This window comes from Chamaea fasciata, unplaced genomic scaffold, assembly GCF_029207755.1.
Source record: "Chamaea fasciata isolate MVZ Bird 193981 ecotype frontalis unplaced genomic scaffold, bChaFas1.0.hap1 SCAF_1, whole genome shotgun sequence".
NCBI lineage: Eukaryota > Metazoa > Chordata > Aves > Passeriformes > Sylviidae > Chamaea > Chamaea fasciata.
Window position 1 is genome coordinate 117,652,706 of NW_027094086.1, and position 20,691 is coordinate 117,673,396.

Below are 20,691 nucleotides of genomic sequence, written 5' to 3' on the forward strand. Positions count from 1 at the left end.
TCCAAAAGTAACTATTTTTAATTAGTCTCAAATTAAATAAGGGCTAGTTTAAATATCTCTGCTTTTACTCTTATATTGACCATTTTAAATGCAAGTGGAATTCTGTTTTATTCCCACATCTGGCTCTTTCAATGAGCCCTATAAATCGGGATCATTCCTATGAATCAGAAACAAATAAAATGAAAACTACAATTCTGATTCACTCATATTAAACTATTTTGTCTTCCTAGTAAATTCATCTTCCCCTTTATATGTATATAAATATATATCCACCAAACTAAAACTAGTCTATTCGATTGATCCTGCACATGGAAGTAAACAGAATAAGCTTACAAGTTTGACCAAAGAAAATAACACCACCTTATGCAACTACTTTTAAAGAAAAAAGAAAATGTTTCAAAAACATGAAGTGATACACAGTGAATATACATGCTACAAAATCAAGAACCACATATAATAAAATAACACTATAGTAGAGAAAAATAAAATTACTCTATTATTTTTGTTGTTCTTAGCTGCCAACACAGGTCAGCTACTAGAAATCACATTACTCAGGCCAGACAAGAGACCCCTCCCGAGTCTCACACACACAAAAAAAAAAAAAAAAAACCAACATAAAACCCCCAAATCACAAACAAACAAAAGGGTAACATGGACAGAATTAAAAGTGAAGGATTTACATTATGTCACCTTAGAAGTCAACTTCCTGCATCATTTGCTTATTTACTCTGTTTGGAATAGTCCTACATTTCTTTCCAAAGCATTTGGAAAAGCGTTTGTTAGGAAAGACTTCTGGCCCATACATGGATCTCTGAGATTTTGTTTCTCTATGAAAAACAAATGTCTCGGACCTGATAAGCTTTGCAATAACTGAAGGAAAACAGGTTATGACAGCTAAGTATAACAAGGATCTTCAGTAAAGAATTCCAAAATAATTTGGATGAGGAATTGGAGAAAAGGTGCCCATAAACTGACATTTTTCAAGTTACAGCTTAAAGTGTGGGGTTTGGTTTGTTTTGGGGTTGTTTTTTTGGTTTTTTTTTGGGGGGGGGGGGAAGTAAGCAGTGGTTCCAAATTTTTACATGTAAGCAAAACAGAGTTATAAAATTCTAGCAGGTGTCATCCCAGTCATCTATTGTGAATACTGAAAGAAAAAGTTTAATGTGAATTAAGTACATTTTTCAGCAAGAGTTTGGTTCAAAGTCTCCTAGAGTTTTAGTATATTTCTTACTGTGTTTTACAGTAACAAATTACATTAAAACAAAGATTTCCTGGAGGCAAGAAGAAATGGCTTTCCATTGCTTATTTAAAACAAGTAATGAGTTTGGCAAGCTACAAAGACAAAAGAGACGGAAATGAAGTTTCAAGCAGCAGAATTTCTGCCTCACAGACCTGCAGCTAATGTAAGGCACAGAATGACCACAGACATAGTGAAGAGAGTTCTCCTGTATCATTTGAACACAGCTGGATGAGAACATTTCTTAGCAGTAGTATAATGCAAGACACAAACTCAAACTTTTTTTATTTTCTCTGAAGTGTTGCCTTTCTCCCTTTTCTCAACATAGCAGGTGCAAGAATGGCAGTCCTGTTTTGTTTTCCCACTGGAAGAAGCCTGCTCCCTAAGACAACCATGACTTTTATTAAAAATAGGGTAGTAACAAAAGAAAAATATGAGACATAAATTTTATTCTGTCTATATTAAAAAAGAAATTTTATAAACCAAGAACCGTCATTAAAAGGACCATATTTCCAGAAAGAGGGTTAAGAAATGTCACATTCATTTCATACACTGTAGAGTTGCGAGATGATTTGACAAGCCACAGAAGGACTTTGCTGCTGCTCACCATAACCTTTCACACTAAGGTGAATACACTTTCCAGTAAGAAATTAACTGGTATCTCCCAAACTCCTCCCCCCCCTCAAAAAATACCCACAAGAAAAAATCAAACAAACAAACAAATCCAACTGCAAAATACTAGTAAATGCATGCTTTCCACAAAAACAGCCGCTGTGCAGTGCTGAAATCTGTGAAAACTATAAGCTACCAAACTTGTAGGAAAAGAACTCAAAAATATTTTGCCTCCTTCAGTCATGTTATTGTTTGCATAAAACTCATCCTGGCCTACAGCCAAAAATCTATTATTTTTTTCACCAGCTTTCAAAAATTGCCCTATTACTTAACAACAAGGACTATATTTCACACGAAACACACCTCTGTTATCATATGGAATACTACATTTTCCAAGTAACTCCTCTAAACATGGTGACTACAATTTATATCTCAGCTGCCTGTGAAATCATTGTATTTCCCCCACAACCTGCATGCATTCTTATGCCTCTGGTTTCAGGAACCTTGGACTCAGATTTAAATTCCTGCCAAGTTGTTAGCCTGAAATTATACAGAACATGTTTTTCATCCTTTCTAGTATAACCAACTGAGAGCTTTGAATTGAGGCCTTGCTCTTTTTTTCTGAAGTTTTGTCTGCCAACAACAGCATTTTAAGGATCTTTAACACCTGATCAGTGCAAGACCAATACAGTTTACATTGTCCTGCAAGGAAACCAGCCAACAGAAGTTTTCAGCAGAAGCCCATGACTTACTCCCATCAACCGTTGTAAGAAGGGCAGATGAGACATTTAAAATAAAAAAAGGATATAAGGTGTATATTTCTAGAATACAGAACTGTATTCTAAATATTTTAAATGGTACGGAAAAAAAAGTAGGGAGTAGCTTTCACCAAGATTCATTTTGACTCTTGCAAAATTCAGTGACATGGCAGCTAGGAGTAAGGTTCTGAACCAAATAGAAAAACCCATAACACTGCTCGGCATTTGTGTTACATACTAGAAAATTTTATTTGGATTTTTTTACACAAAACTTCTTACATATTTAACAGCTAGGCTGTATTTTAATAGAACACATCGAAAAATCTTATTTCTCCATCACCTCAGCCAAAGGTACCATTTGATAAAGTACACTGAGCAGATTTACATAAAGCCTGTGTGATGGTGGATAATCAGGCCCTAGGTTCTCTCAGCAAAAGATGCATTTAGTGGATGGTATCCCATCATGTAATTTCATCAAATTCACCAGAAAAAGTGTGAAAGACCTGAAATTATTTCAGTAATTCAGTAACTTCACTTCAGAATACTTCCGATACACGAAGAAATGGTTTGCAGACTGTATTATAAATCTAAACATTAGAATGTCATTTCTTTAAAATAAAATTAATTTAAGATTCTTGGGTATCTGGCAAGTGGTTAATCTTCTAAATCATTATTAGTGGCCAAAGCTTTAATCACAAGGCACTCAAATGATTATAGTAAATTCTTTATATCCACTAAGGACTGAGTTGAAATTGGGATAAGATGTAGGAAAAAAATATTTTCTGCAGCTGAACCCAGTGAAAGTATATACTTGACCCATGATTTCCAACTAATATAAAAATTCATCAGCAATTATCAGGACAAAAACTGGTGAATTCTCTCCCAGCAACACAAGAACTCCTAAACTGCTATTTCTGGAGTTGAAGTTCAATACTTATGGACAGTATTAATTAAATATTAAATATTAATTTCCACATACAAAACAATGAAAATCCATATCGTGTTCCATTCTTGCATCTCCAACTGAGTGTATGCCACTTACACACAGAAGAAAAATAGCAAATAATTAGACATTTTAGAAGAAGGAGAAATACCTGAAGCTTTGAGACTTAATTGCGTAAAGATAACGTTGCTGACAGTGATGCTCAGAAATTACGAGTCAGATTCTGGACTCTTGTCACAAAATGGGCACACAAAAGCATAAGGATTCAAAAATCTTCAGGAAATCACAAATAACCAAGGTATGCCTCAACACAGCAGCCCAGCTGAGCAGAAACAGCTAATAGGAATTACTTTCCTTCTCAGTAGTGAGAAAGTACTAAAGAACAGAAAGAAAACAAACAGGTTTCCCAGCTCAAAGCAGAAAGACAGGCAAGCCACAGTGTTGGGATTTCCTTCCAAGATAACGTTGTATCAATCTTGTGGGACACAGAAGCTTCTAGTAATCTTTGTCCTTCATTGCTTACTGTATTTAATAATCTTTTCAATCCTCAGTTGAATAATTCTCTGAAGTGAAACTTTAGATGTTCTATTTTCAGAAAACTATCTGATTTCATTGTTATACTTTGTGAGAGTTTTCTAAAGAATAAAAATGCCTTCTTGACTCTCCTGGACTGACATAGTCATTCTGAAGAGCCTCAGACATTATAAAGCAAAAGAAATAAAAGATTGAATAAAATAATCCATTAATATGAGTGCTGAACAAGAACCTTAGAAGTCAACCACAGCAAGAAGCTCGATGTGCTAATCAGCAATGGTGTCACCAGCACCATGAAAAGACTTTGTAACACATTAAAAGATTTCTAACAGAACAACTGTCACCTGTAAAGATGTTAATGGCAGCCACTTCCAACACAAGTATCATCAACAGCATTGCCCTTCTTAGATAGTTCTTTAAAAAGAAGGTTTTAAATATTTAGCAAAAGGTTTTAACAGCACTCTCCCACTGCCAATTAGCAGCAGTGATACCATTTAAATAGTTGATGAAGACAACACTAAAAATAAATAAATTACAGTCCAATTTAGTATCACAATATTGCTAAACCTTCATTACATTACAGTGGATTTACACATTTGACTGGCACACATTTGGAATACCATTTCAGTCCTGCCCTGCAAAAAATTAATAAAATGGAAGGAAAAAAACATATAAAAGAGCGCCAGAATAAAAAAGCATAAAAAGCTTCAATAGGTGGAACAACTAAAAACATCAAGATTTTTCAGCCCAGAAAAATAAATTACATAAAGCAAATGTGAGGAACACCTCTCAGCTCATTTGTGGAAAAGAGAAAGTGATGTTCTAACATAAGAACCAGGGGATACCAGGTAAACAAGTAAATAGTTGCCTGGTAAAACCATGCAAAGAAAAAAAAAAGGGAAAGAAAAGAACTTCATACAACACTTAGTTAAGAAACTGCCATAGGATGTTAAAAGCTTCCAAAAGTCAAACTGGCCTTTGACAATTAATGGGGGGGAAAAGCCACCCACTAAGGATTAAATGCATCTAAGCTCCAGATGACTTAAAGGCTGGAAGCAGATGTCAGGAAAGGAGGATTTTCCTATTCTTCCTGTTGGAGGCAACATCATGAGCCAAATGGACTTTTCAGCCTGACCCTGGCAGCCATCCTTAAAATTCACAAGGCCTGGGAGCTTTTGAAGACTGGGGGAAAGAGATGAATCTACCCCAAGCTGTGCAGTCAGCCTTCATCACAGGTTCAAGCCCCAAAGCCTGTGGGACTTCAAGCTGCTGTGAAGGCTGAGCGCCTTGCACTGGAATCTGCACTCCCCTTTCATCACCCCTTTTTCTGGGGATTCACAAGCAGACACGAAGTACTGCACAGAGCACACAGCGTTCTGCTCTGCTCCAGCCCTTTGCCGGGAATAAAAGGTTTTCCACCAGCTGTCCCAGACAAAAAACAGAGCATGGCCAGGCTGCTACTGCTGAAGCTGGAAGGCCAAGCAGAGACCCAAGAAAAGGAGGGACAAGCAGGCAGGGTGACACAACAGGTGATAGACACAAACCGGATCCAGGCCAAGCAGGCTAGTGAAAGACCAACACTATCAATACCACAGCATCTTTCTAAATCTACAAAACACCAGAAGATAATTGTCACAACTGAAAGCATTCAGTGCGTTCACACTACACCACTACTCCCAGAGCAGATTCCAGAGCAGGCTGGCCCCTCACTGAAGAAGGACCAAACATGAGGTGGAACATGGAACACATTATTTAAGCTGAAAAGTGTGAACCTCAGACCATGCTCGTGAAACACAACTCTCTGCAACTACTACAACGGGGAAGAACAAGAAATTAGAGGACACTTGGGTTTAACAAATGAAGTACATCCAGTAAGCCATGCAAAATTCTTGGGGGTTCTTCAAAAGCAAGGAAACCTAATATTACAGGGACTCAAACTACTCATGTCTGATCTTTCTCCACTATGTGGTAGTAACGTGCCATAACTAAATACATTCTCATTTCACATAAATATTGGTCTTGAACCCTAGAATTTACACCGACTTTTTGTAACAAACCACTACCAACGTATCTCAAAAAAAATTATTTAGGGACCATTCTCTGTAAACAACAAAATACATTGTGGTTGATTCAAGCCATTTCCTGAAGCGATTTATTTCCAACTACATACTAAGTTTTCCCTGCCATATGGAGCAAAAACGTATGTATTTATATTGTAAGCATGTGACTATTGCAATGATCTAAGTATTATTTCAACAACTCAGAAAGTAACATTTGCTACAATACCTACGTGAAAGAGATTCATTCTGCTTTAAATTTACTAAACAAAAAACCATGGCAGATATACGAAGTCACTGTCTTGCCTCTTTTTTATGTGTTCCTGTACTGTTCACAGGAGTTACTTAAAATCAATAAATAACTGCCTACCCTAAAACCCCCAACAATAGGAAAGAAAACATTCTTAACAAAAGCTTCAAAACAAGCTGAACTACTGTCCTTTTAGTCCAAACTACACTTTGGTAATACAAAGCAATGAAATCATATTTTTTTAAGTAAGCAGTCATTTACATTTCATTTTAAGGAATGCAGCTAGTGCAAACAGTGGACAATGTCAAACATTTTTATCACGGGGAACTAGGTAATGAAATATATAAAGCACCCTGAATTTTCCATCATAAGAGGTACCTTACCAAACAAAGCCCATGCAGACCATTCCGCTGCTGCAGAATTTCACAACCATTCTTCCTCTCCTACCCTACACTAAAAAGGGCAGTAAAGGATGGGGATATGTTCACAGATGCTAAAACATCCAAGCACACACAGAACTGCATAATGCTCTGCCTTGTTTTAGTGTAAGCAAAATAATAATGCTGGTAAGAAGAAAAAAATAAAAAAGAAAATAGAGGGGAAAAATTATAATCACAGAAACTCAACCATAAAAAGATCTTGAAAATCCTGCGGATGCGGTTTTTTGGGTTTTTTTAAAAAAAAAACACCAGTTCTTTTTCTTCTGCAGTACTGATTATAATTTAAAGGAAATTTCAAACCATTTTAATCAATTCTAGCAAAGGCATTAGGACAGTCTTTACACTAATGGGCATAATATCAATTATCTGCTATATACTTGTAAAGGTGCCCATTTCTTATACCAAAATAAAACACCTAAATAAGTTACTTTTTTTAAAGATTTTTTCAGTTAATTTTGAAATCCAGCTGAATATCTTGCTATTTTTTTATTGTACATTTTATAAAACTGTCAGCTGCTATTGAGAAAAGAAGTAGGTTTGTTTGTTTAAAGATATTTCCTGTCTGCGCGCACTTATTTCCAGAATGTGAATATTTGGTATCTGAACAGACCCCTGAGGATGGTATACAATCTGAAGTACTCAGGGATATTTTATTACTTACTCCAAAAGGCCAAATGACATTAAAAGGAACCCCAAGAGAAGCAGAAATGAATCACAGCTATTTTACTTTCCCAAGGCTGCACCAGTTAATACTGTGAGCCCCAGTACTGCTGATTTCCAGTCACTCACTATGGTGCATTCTTCACTGTTTTGAACATTCATGTTTTGTAAGGTCACGGTCTCGGAGGGAACAGGTGGGTGAACTCAGGGATGTTCCTCTTTAGAAACAAGGGACAGGTGAGTCTATAGAGACACCTCTGGAAAATAAGTGATTTAAGTACATACTAATATATTAAGAGATGCACTGCAGTCCAGAGGATGGGCAACAATCCTTTCAAAGGACTGCTTCATGCACAGTCTTCTACAACAGGGAAAAGTAGGTGCAGTGATGGAGCCCCATGTTTAAAAGGCACACCAGATGTGAAGATCGACTGTAAAATAGTAACAATAGTGTTCAAAAACACAGCTGCAAAACAGGGAGAGGCCACTTGCTACTTACTCTCCTAAAAGACAAACAAACCAGCCCCTTCCAAAGGGCCTTTTCTGTGCCAATGCTGCAATCCAGTAATAATAATAATATCAATTTGTACTTACCGACTATTATTGTAATATATTTAGAAGGAACAATATTTTCTCATAAATTGTATTTTTTAATTCGGTTCTGCAACATCATATTGCTCTATTTACAGGTGGTAAAGAGTACAAATAATCAGTTTTTATTTTAACCATGGAATATATAATATGATCTTGTACCAAAATCTACAATCACTTGAAAGAAAAAAAATCACATACCACGTATGATAAAATGAGAGCATAGTTAAAACAGGATGTTTACTTGAAGATGGAAGAGCTGCATGTATGTTAGAAGGTAAGTTAAAATCAGAAAGAACCTGACAAATTGAAGGCATAATCTGAAATAATTAGAATGCAGTTAGTAGGACAAGTACAAGCTTTTTGCAGATGATTGCTTCTGCCCATTACTAAGAGGAACAATCAAGCAGCAGCCTGCATAGAAGGATCACAAACAAAAGGTGATTAAAAGACAAAAGCATAATACTGAAATTTATTAACAGTTGATCCTGTAGCAGAGCAGTGGAGCAGAGTAGACTGACCTCTTGAGGTCTCTTCCAGCCCTATTTTTAAACATTCTTCAATACATACACATTGCTGATTTTTATCACAGGTTTATAATAATTTACATTATATTTATATATAATAATTTTTGTGTAATATTCCATGTATATTACACATAAATTATTTTATCTCTTTCCTCCCCCAAAATCTGCTAGTCTGTTTACATTTAGACTTCTAAATTTTGAACACAATCCCGGATTTGTGTGAAAAAATAACTTATTTAGAATCCATGTACTAATATTATAATATGTGTTCCAAGTTAATTTGGCTCTTAGAGACTGACAATTGGTGAATTTTATATAAGGGTTTTTTCCTAATAGCGTTGGTGCAAATAATACAAGGATTGATGGCAATATCACCCATGGACCAGCAAAGGCTGGGAAACTACACAATTAACTTGTCCTGTCAGTCTCTGTTTAAACTCTTTTAATCTTTCATGAATGCAATCAAATCATGGGAGCCCAGTGTATTATTTGTGAGGCATGGGCAGGACACCACTGCTCTAATTTCTAGTTTAAAAATAGGCTAAACTAGTCATGTCACTGATCAAGCCTGATAATAGGCATAAGTAAAAAGCTCATCAGGTATTCATTATGATTTTTAATTCCATTAATTAATTTTTCACCACTGAACAGACTAAACATGTTTTGTGGATAGTCTAAGGTTTTGTGGGCAGAGGGGGTGAAGCAGTTGCTATTATTCACACTTGCCAAGCTCTTTACCCAGTCAAGAGAAATAGACAGATAAGCTCTTCCAGAAGAGAAGTCAGAGAAGCTAAATTCATCCAAATTAAGCTCCCACTCCAAGTCAGCTTTTAGAAAAAGTACTTCTCTTCGTGGGCTATAGTACATAAGCTAACTAAATTACATAAAGGCAGTTTCCTCATGTATGCATTTCTACAAACAACTTTTTTTTGTGTGTTGCATATCTTCAAATAAAATTTTGATTACTGTGGTCCACAGAAACTATTCATACAAATAAAATACATACCAAAGGCAATGCACAACATACCCACTCAGTGGCTATGACATACAGTGCCACAGTTAACAAGTAGTAAACTGCCTGGTACACGAGTCTAATGCATATATATAATACTGTATGCAAATACTTAAGGTATACAGCTTTTGTATCACAGAGGATTTGACCTTTATGGAGTTATATATTCTTTTTAAAATATTCTATTTTTTAAAAATTAGGACACCAGTACTCAATCAGTAGTAGAGGATGAAGAAGGAATACAAATATGGATAGGTGCTGGTAACCTTCTGGAATCTAGCTGAGAGTTCAACAAATCACAGGGACAGCATCCTCTAAAAGAATGATGCTTGCAGGATTCATGCAGCTGCAATTAGCTATTCAGGTCTCTCATACTGACAAACTAGAGAGATAAGACAGATATGAATTAAAAGAAAAAAACTAAGAAACAAACAAAAACAAATCCAGGAACAGCCTCCCAGAAAAACCAAACAAACCTTTGGCTGTGTAGCTGAATGACTGTCCAGGGTAAGATGTAGGGGGAGCTCAGCTATCACAGCCTTCTTTCCTAAATATGTGCCTTTTTTTGTGCTGTCAGTTTTGGTGTCAATTAGCACACGTGCTCTAGGCAAAATATCTTTTACTGCTGGGAGATCCACGTCCTTCTTCCAAAGATCTTCTGTAACCAGAAGGAATTCAGCTGATACTGTCACAGTTTGTTTCCAAACGGGAAGGGCATGAGTAAACCAAACACATTAGCTTTCTCCTTCTTTCCTCTCCATGGCTGTTTTCTTTGAACTTAGGGAACTTTTGCATCTTCAAGCCAAAGACTGCTTAATCAAATTTACTTGCATCGTTACACAGGTTTCTTTGCAATATGAAAAATGATTGAAAATCAGGTAATTTCACGTACTTTAAACTGAGTCCGGTAACCTAATTCCTTGATATTCTTTCAGATGGAAGCCAAATATATATGACCTATTCCTGGGCCTCCATGAAGTCTTGCAAACATTGTGACTAAGATAACTTAGGACTGCAGAGAACCTAAGTCCACTGAAAATGCTACATTAGAGTTTACCATGAACACAAAAGGGTTTATATTAAAGCTTTTAAAACAATCACAGTTGCAGAAAACACTGTCCAACATTTTCCATATTGCATATTTTTTACACCTGAAACAAATGGGTTTACAGTAAGAACTAGAGATCACAGAAGACTGAACAAGTTAGCAACATATACTGGCATTCCAATAAGAAAGAAGATCTTGATGTATATGCTGTCTAAATTCCCTGTCATAGCAAGACACGGATATGTTTCGTTTCAAAAGCAAAGCTCTGCTGAAAATTATACCCTAGAGTATCTACCTGCTAAATTTGGTTCCTCTCTTTTTACAGGCTTTGAAAGTTAAGAGTTTATAATCCTCAGCAAGTACACGACTTTACAGAATGAAAGCTTGAGTTTAGACCCATAAGAAAAAAAAAAAAAGTTACAAATTTGTTTAAGTTATCAGCCAAGAAATTTATTGACACTGAGACACAATATTGGTATATGCAAAAAAACCACCCTGGACTTTGGTTCCACACACACTTTGATAAAAACACTCCTGCTCACAGAATGCAAAAGCCACCTTTCGACGCGTGTTTCTCACTGCTGCCTTCCTAAATAACTGCAATCTCTCCTAAGTGTATCTCTTCCCATTTTATTAGTGCAACCTGTCTCCTAATAAAGACATATTTATCCCCATGGATCTCTTTCTGTCTAGGCCTATAGCTCTGGGAAACCATGAGGTTCTGTAAGCATTTACTGGACACCCCTGGAAGCAGGCAGCTCTGAGGAAACGTACCCATACACCACTTGCTGCCTTAAAGATTCTCAAACGCCTACCCACCTCCAAAGTCTCCTTAAGAAAGGCGTGAAGGAACCTCACACAAAAATAAAGCAAGCTCACTGCCAACTGTCAGGGAAGCTAAGAAAAGTTCACAGGATGCTTAAACCCACTTTGAACTGCAAGATGTAAATTTGTTTCACAGAATATTATAGGAAATGTTGTAGGAAATTACATAATAGGAAACCACAGCTAGCTGCACCAAGGAAAATATTATGGAAAAACAAAACAGTCGCTCCAAAACCCACTACATACAAACAAATGGCATATAAATAAGATCATAAATCAGGTATGCCAAGAGTCTTAATCCCATGGATGCACAATGTATCATCACTTTTGCCTCTTGAACACTCAGAATCTCATAAATACAGAGAATAAGAAATAGGAAGTGAAAAAGTCTGTATAAACACATGTATGCAGTCCCTGGCCCTCAAATTTGGTTCAACAAAGGCAAGCAATAAAATAGCTTATTCCATAAAAATTGCTACAAATGAAGAGTACAATCTTTAATCCTTTCAGCCTAAACACAGCTGATACATGAGTGAAAGGCCAAGTAAACTACTATGTATAAAGACTGTGTTACTTTTTCCAGTAATAGCAGCTGCACCACCTGTCATCATCCTAGGCGACACCTCAGCCTTGAAGAGTACATCATCTTACACCAAACGAGAAAGAAAAAGTCAAAATTAGCAGGTGCACAAAATAAATAAGACAGAAAAAATATGGAGCTACTGGAAAAAGGGAACAGAGACTGCAAGTAAGAAAGGAAAGGGAAAAAGGCAGCAACTGCTCTTCTCAGAGTTATGAAAATAGACAGCCAATGGAAGCACAGACTGAAACCAAAATAAAACACGGATCTGTGCTCCTGATTTTCATGCACAAACATGTGGTTCTAAAGAATTTAATCTGAACTAGAACTATTATTCAAATGTCAATTTTCCATTTATGACCCAAACACCTACACAGTAACTGGTAGACACAACATTTAAGTATTAGATATTCCATAAAGGTGCATTTTACAGATCACCTACAAAGTCATGCTTTGCATGAATGTACAAAATCAACATGTGCACAGAACAAACCTGCTCCTTGAGGTTACTTTGTATCCTCTTTAACAGCAGTTTTAGTGATATAAGCTATTAAAACTCCAGGAACACTTTCCAAAAGCATATTATGTCTTACTTTTTCCACTCTTTACAGACTTCTGCTCTGCAAGAGCAGGCAAGAAGCATCTTAAGGTTTGCTACCCATGCCAGATGTTCCAGAAGGTTTTATAGTGAAAACCAGGCACCAACACACCTGGACTGAAACCACCTGAACTGCTGAACCAAGAAGGCAGAATCATATTCAAAATATATTTAGACAAGTGATTTTTCCCAAAAGTATTAAAACAGTCATATCTAAAATAAATATGGACCACACACCTTTAAATGCAGTGTTGTCACATTTTTCCACTCGAGATAATTATTCAAATAATAACACAAAGTTTTAGCAATCAGTTCTTGGCTGCTGCACAGATTACTGTTCATATCTGCAAAACGATATTCAGCAGCAATAATAGCAGAAAGTTGAATAATTTTGTATTCCAAAGTGCTATCATTGCTGCAGAAGCTAAGAACCTTGACTTGGGTATCCATGAAATGTAATTCAAAACCTATTTCCTTATCTCATGCTTCTTGATCTTAATATATCACAAATCCCTAGGTACTGTGACCTTGCTTGGTCCCCAGAGAGGCAGAAGGTTGCTGTATAATTAAATCATACACTACAAAGTAGTACAACAGCATGGTACATGCTGCAAACAACACTTCTGCCTTTCTTGGGCTAACACAGAAGAAACAAGAAACCATTAAGAAGTATCAGACCTGTAAAAAAAAAATCACTAGCAAATCCAGCATATATGAAGTTATTCCAATACCAAGCTCAGCTGCCCCCTGTCCATTGTTATGATTTCTTTAGCACACACACACATACACGCCCAGCATCACTGCTCAAACAGGAAGGGTGGGTACAGCCTGTCAAATGTGTTCGACTGCTCACTGACTGCCCTTGCTCTCCCCTTGGCTTTTACAGCAAGGCCCAGGAGACAGTAACACAACTTTCAGTACACTACCAGTCTTGATATTCCACACATTTTTCTATAATCCAATCAACAGAACAACAGAGATAATGGGCAAAACACGGACTGATTGTGTGAAATTTATGTTCTAACTGTGGTGAATGGTGTGTGTTTTGTTTGGTGTTGTGATGGTGTTGTTTTTGATTCCGGCGTAGGGAATTCTCTTTTGTTGATGTGACTGAAATTTGTGAAGATTGTAGGATGGATGTAGATTTTAATGACAAGGGGTGGAATGTCTCTCGGCTTTGCATGACAAGATTTTAGTAGCAGGGGGACTACAAGGGTGTTTGCTGTGAGAAGCCACCAGTAGCTTCCCCTATGACCGACACAGCCAATGCCAGCTGGCTCCAAGATGGCCAAGGGCCCCACCAGTGACCGTGGTAGTGCCCCTGGGATAACAGCCTTAACAGGGTAGGGAAAAAAAAAACCTGTTCAGAAGCAATTGAAGCCAGAGAAAGGGGGGGACTAGACAAGTGAAACAACACTGCAGACACCAAGGTCAGTGAAGGGGTGGGAGGAGGTGCTCCAAGTGCCAGAACTGAGATTTCTCTGCAGCCCACAGAGAAGACCGTGGTGAGACAGGCTGTGTACCCTAGCAGCCTGTGGAGGACTCCACAGCAGAGGAGGTGGGTGCCTGAAGAAAGCTGCAACCCTGTGGGAAACCCACACTAGAGAGGGCTCCTGGACGGATTTGTGACCTTATGTGGGAAATACACCGGAGCAGTTCATGAAGAACTGCACCCTGTGGGTAAGACTCAGGCTGGAGAAGTTCATGGAAGTTCATGTTCCGTCCCATGGGAGGAGACCCAATGCTGGAGCAGGGTAGAAGTGTGAGGAGTCTTCCCCCCGAGGAGGAAGGAACAGCAGAAACATGTGATGAACTCACCACAACCCCCATTCCACATCCCCCTGCACCACAGGAGAGGGGCAGAATGGAGGGAAGGTGTTTTTAAGATTTCGTACTTTAAGATTTATTTCTATTTCGTATTATCCTATACTGATTTGATTAGTAATAAATCGATTTCCTCAAATTAACTGTAATTAACAAAGTACTGTCATGTTTTGTCCATGACAGTAATTTCTGAGAGCTCTCTCCCTGTCCTTATCTCGACCCATGAGCCTTTCAGCCTTACATTCTATCTTCTCTTCCCTGTCCAGCCGAGGAGGGGAGTGAGAGTGGCATTGGTGGGTGTCTGGAATCCAGCCAAGGTCATCCCACCACAGCTGATTCTGGAAGCATATAAATATCTAAGAAGACATCTAGCTTAATTTAGATCTAGCTGATCTTGATTAAACTCAAATCTTAAGTACTTGAAGTTGTGCCTCATTTCACAGCTGTTATACCATTCGTGCAATTCCTCTATGTTCACTCAACCTTTTCACTGGAGTTGGGAAAGCTAACCCAACACATAGCTCAGGAATCATGGATTTAAGAAACCAAAACAAGCGTATTTGTAGAAATAGTTGCATTTTTTAAAGAAAAATCCCATTCCTTTTTGCCTAAGCTACATTCTACCATTCATGCTCCCCCTACTTTTCAAGCTGAAACATAAAAGCAATTCAGAATATGCAGAGCTAAGTATAAAGATGTTTCTATAGGTGAAGTACAACTCAGCCTACTGCTAAACGAGCTGTCATTTTTAACAGGAAGAATGTTCCCTATTATACCTTCTCCCACCCCCAGCCCAATGAGATCCCGAATCTCTCATCACCTGCTGTGTGCCTGTCATACACACAAGCCAATGGAGCCACAAAATTGCTCTGCACAGGTGCATCCCAAATAACAAGCATACTGTGCAATTCACGTCTTTCGCTGCCAGGCTGGTGCCCATGTTGTCTTGTCACAAGCCAGCTAGTTTCTCTCACCTTCCCTAACAGGAGTTGGAGCCTTCTACTTTGATAAACCTCAGAACACGACGCCCTGCTACCCCCAAGCGTGGATGTATACAAAGCCATCCTCCCACCGTTGTCCACTTCTGACAAAGGAAAAATCAAGTCCCCCTCGCCACAGCGGGGAGGAATAAAAGAGAAAGAAAAAAGCTGCCTGTCCGTTCATCTAGAACCAAGGCTCTGTGAACCCAGTGTATTGCCCGTTATCTCTCTGCCTCTGCCACAGAGAAAAAGACCCCGATGGGGAGGAGCAAGAGCTCTTACCTTAATTATGCTGCTCCTCCGGGGGATGCCGGGTTTGCCTTCTCGTTGTTGACTGGTGGAAAATCCTTTTTCTTTGCTGCTGCTCTCCGGGCTTGCAGGAGGAGCTGATCCCGGCTCCTCACCGGCTCCCGGCTGGGCACAGTCCCCGTTGGAGACCCGGCTGCCCGCACTGTCAAAGCGGGATCTCCCGCCGCCGCCGCCTCCTCCTTCCCCATCTCCTGCCTTGAACGCCACCTTTCCTTGCACCGGCCCCGGGGAGGAGGGCAGCCCCCCGCCGCCGGTGCCGCCACCGCTGCCAAACTCCGCCATCAGCCTCCCTGGCTACGGCAGAAGCACCGCCGCTGCCCCGCTCCCCTCCTCCCGCGGCCGCCCGGCGGTGGCTCTCCTTCCGCTTTCTCTCTATTTATGATCGGGGGATTTTGAGCCAAAGTCTCTCCCCCCCGCGCATTTGGCAGCCGAGGCCGCGTAGCTCCAAGAAAGGAGGGGGGACGGACGAAACGTGTCGGTGGCGGCTCGGCGAGCACCAGTCCCGCAGCACCTGGGGAGGGAAAAGGAGACGAAACGTGACAACCGGTCTTCACACGAGGCGGGGGAGCGTCGCATCGCGGCGCGCTGCCCTGCGCGCACACACGGACACGCGTGGGAGGAGAGGGGCTGCCCGGGGTCCCCGCCCGCACACGCGCGACCCGCCGGGGGCACCGAGCGGGCAGAGCGCAGCCCCGCCGCGGGGACAGGGACCGACCCGCCCCGGCCACCGCGGGGCGGGGGAGGCTGGAGGGGACCGGAGGAACTGCGCTTTTGGGGCTGCTCAGCCGGGAAAAACGAGAGGCGTTGATGGCGGTATTTTCTCACCCTGACACAGCGACACCCACAATCGCTGAAGCAACGAAGCGGGAGCGAAAAGAGAACTTGCAGAACAACATGCCCCAAAGCCTCCGGCCCCGGCCCCGGCCCGGGGGAAAGCCCGTCCCACGTACGGCGGGGACGAGCCCGCAGCCCCTCTTCGGCCACGAGAAGCGGCGGAACATGGGCAGGATCGCCGCCGCCGTCGCCCCGCGGGGCAGCCCCCGGGCGCCCTCGGCAACTTTTCTCCCTTCCCGCTGCCTGCCGACATCCAGCCGCCCCAGAGCGGAGACAGCCCGGCCAGGGCAGCGGCACCCCCGGCCCCCGCGGCACCCCCGCCCGCAGCCGCCCCCCGCCGGCACGCTGTGGCCCCGATACCCACCTCGGCGGCGAGGGGAGCCCCCGGCTGCCGCCGCCGCAGGAGCCGCTTTTCCCCCTCTCCCCTCCTCCCCACTATGGTCGCCGCCTCTGCCCGGAGCCGGATACAGAGAGAAACTGATTCATGTGGCTGCTTCCCTCGCTCTCTGCTGCTGCTGCCGCCGCCGCCGCCGCCGCCGCCGTCGCCTTCCCCGGCCCAACGCTCGGCAGCAGTCCCGTGGGGGGAAACGCCGGCAGCGCCGAGGGGAGAGGCAGCCCCGGCCGCCCCCGCGAGGAAACTCTCCGGGGAAAGCTGAGCGAGCGATCCGGGCTCGCCCCCCCGGCCGCCGCCGCCAGTCACAGGGCCGGCCCCGCGCGGATTGGCGGCCCCGCCGCCAGCACCCCCCTCCGGCAGCTCGGGGGCGCTCCGCCGGAGGGCAGGACCCGCGCCCGCCCCTTCCCGCGCCCCGCGCTCGCCGGGGGATTCCTCCGCACTCTCTCGCCCTGCGCCTCTCGGCCGGGCTCCGCGCTGACACAAAAGAGCCCGCTCCCCGGCCCCCGCATCCTCCGCTCCCCTCCGCCCCGGACGGCGACTCCTCCCGCCCCTCCCGTCGGGGCGCCGGGCCCTTCACCCGCCCTACCCAACCGAGGGGCTGCGGAAGGGCGGGAGGCGGCGGTAGAACGGCTGTTCCCGCGCCCTGCCGGGCGCTGACAGCCAATGAGAGCCCAATTAGTCCAATTAGAGCCTCTAATTAATAAAGGAACGAATGTGATGGAGTGCTGGAATATCAAAAGCTTAACGGAAACTGCAGCTTGATGTTAAGCTTACCCTCAAGCAATACAGCATGCTCGGCCGGAGTGCCCTCACATACCCCAAACACTCGTTTAGGTTTGCTATGAGACAAACAGGAGGGACTTGGTGGAAGAGCAGTAATTCAGAGAGCCACTTATTTATTTTTACCTCTTAACACGGCTGCATATTGCAAGAGCTTGATATTTCACGATTAAGTTGAATAAAGGGAAATGAAATGCCATAGTTGAGGCACTTGGCCCTTTGCTTGAAATCCAGAAATTGAGTCAGTTGGGGAGACAATACATTGAGAACATGAGCAAAATCGAAAATCGCAGAAATAAGAGTGTGAAGAGTCGCACTGAGCAGAGACACCTAAGACAGCCCACACCTTCTGACCTTCAGCATTTGGCTGAAGTGCTTAATGCAGGAGCTTGACTCAGATTATAGTGGAATGAAAGCACTACACTTTTAATTTAGGTTCCCCCAGTTGCCCTCAGGAGATCACTGACTGTGCCTGGAACCATTGGTACAGAGATCAGATAGCTATCCTAGATAGCTTGAATAAGGCAGCATAAATATCCCCATTAAGCGTACTAGTGTGAAAACACTGGATTGAAGGGTATATTTTCCGTCCTGTCCCCGAGCTCCAGAGCTTTACTGTGGACTGCAGAGCGCTGCCACCATACCTTTGTGGCCTACTGCCCTGAGCTGTCTCCAAAAAGAAGGCACCTCCATCTTCTCCTTCAGGACACCAAGGGACAGCTCATTCCTCCAAAACACAGAGCCACGGGGATGATGGCTTCTGTCTTCTGTCTGTTTTTACTGTTTAGATTACTTGGATCTTGAGAGCCCTCATTTCAATCTCCTCTTCCTGAAGAGATTCACATCTGTGTCCCCACGGTCATTAAACAGCCACAAATTTACAGACTGGTGCTGGTGAGAGTGTTTTCTTGAATGTTCTGTCTGCAATCTGGACAATGGTGCTTGTCACTGCAGCAGAAAAGGAACCATGAGGTGTGATGCAGATTGGAGGAAAGTATGAAGCTCTTTGGAGAATATTACTTATTCAGTATCATTTCTAGTGGGTCAGGGGAGTTCGGAACCTGACACAGCTACATGACTCATATATGGCCCCAATTTTATCAAACTGTTAACAAAGCTCAAGGTTAAATGAAAACCTGCACATTTGCAGGATTCAGACTGTAAACACTAGGGACATTAATATTAAACTTAAGATCTGAAATAGCCAAAGTTGTGATTTTCATTAGCTGGTAATGCAGTGATTTTACCATTTGCCCTTATGTGAACATCTCTTGCCTGAACATCTTGCCTTGCCATTTAACTAGGAAAAGTCAGCCTTGAATATTAAATATTATCCAGTATTGTTTCTACAGACGTGGACATCACAAACCATCCTTACAGGAGACACTTTGTCATTAGGAGCGTGACTGTTTCTTCTGAAGGATGAAATTTATATGGAACAGGTACAAAATGTTATTAGAATCATTTGTCACAGAACGTTGCCAGTAAACTGGTGAGGAAGATGTGTGATTTCTGTCATCTTGCTGCTTAAGATGCACATAGTAGAATACCAGTTTCAAGGCCTTCAGCAAAATTTGATCAGTCCTGTCTCAGAGGAAAAAAAAGGATTAAAAAACCCCTTTTCAGCCCTGCTTATCTGTCCAACCTGTATGGAAACAAAATAACAAGGCTGAAAAAGGAATCATTTAACTTTAGCCTTGGCAGTTCTATAATGAATGATTTCAAGACCTGAAGACATTGCCAGACTTTTGACTGTGAAGGTGATGATTCAATACAAAGGAAATAGTAAAACTTCTGAATCTAGTCTTAAGGATACATACACACAAATCAATGTTGTAGTATCTGTGTTATGCTTATTCTAAATATTGAACTGTAATTACTGATAAAAACATTGTATCAGACACTAAACTAGAAAGGTCTCACTAGCAAGATGGAGGTAGCAAATAATTAATTCTCCAAATCTAAAATTTCTTCTGATGACCATTCACTGATTTTTCCTATTGTTCCCTTCTCTTTTACAGGACTTCTTTGAATTTGTGTGGTGTTTATTCAGATGCATTTTGAATGCTTAAAGTTGAAAAAATATTTCCATATACAAAAATATTTCCATATACAAAATATTTCCATATACAGGCATTTCTGGTAAACCAAATCCCAGAAATGGTCACCAAGACCGTGCTACTCCATAGAGACCTTGTTTATCTGTGTGAGCTCAGGTTTCCAAAGTAGTTCATGTGATACTAATGTCAACTGTATACTTTCTTTGCCAGAACTTTTTGAAGATCAAGGGGTGAAGAAACTTTTTCATTACCATTATTCAGTAGTGGCCTCAGCAGGCTCTATTTGTTTAATTGCTAAATGAAATAAGGATTATAATGGAATCAAAAGACCCTTCTATGACAATATTTAACTGTGAGAACCTGCTGTCATGTGCACATATTAGATATTTTCATAAAATCCTATTAAATATCAGAGTTCCACAGCTAAGCTAACATTACCCATTGAACTTTTCTAACTCAAATAGTGTGGCAGTAGAAACATGCCAAGAAACAGGATATGTTTAAACACCCAACCGGTGACTAAATGGCCAAATATCAGATTATTGGTAATACACTAAATGCTATTTATTTCAAATAAGAAAAACTTTAATTAGCAATGATCTTGTTTAAATGTTGCTTTTCTGACACCTCTGCTTGAAATATGTTTTTTCATTATTGTAAGTATCTCTACAATTCTGGTGATAATTTAAATTGCTTGACTTGATTGTTCAGGTCACAGTCTAGCACATACTTGTTTGTTATACTTGTTTATAATTAAGTATACACGTTTAAGCAGTCCCATTACAGTTGGAATCTGATTCATAATTAATCCAAAGCAAAGTTTATCTATAAATAATGC

The 20,691-nt window shown here is 41.1% G+C and overlaps 1 protein-coding gene across 1 annotated transcript in view; it reads right to left on the reverse strand.

The window, feature by feature from the left end:
* PLCL2 (phospholipase C like 2) overlaps window positions 1–17,250 on the reverse strand; it is a 100,177-nt gene extending 82,927 nt beyond the window's left edge. Inside the window, exons 1-2 of the mRNA XM_066194801.1 lie at window positions 16,984–17,250; window positions 15,759–16,296 (exon numbers count right to left, since the gene is read on the reverse strand). Coding sequence (XP_066050898.1) covers window positions 15,759–16,067 — 309 coding nt within the window. The 5' untranslated portion in view covers window positions 16,068–16,296; window positions 16,984–17,250. The remainder of the gene's footprint in view (window positions 1–15,758; window positions 16,297–16,983) is intronic.
* Between the last annotated feature and the right edge of the window lie 3,441 nt (window positions 17,251–20,691).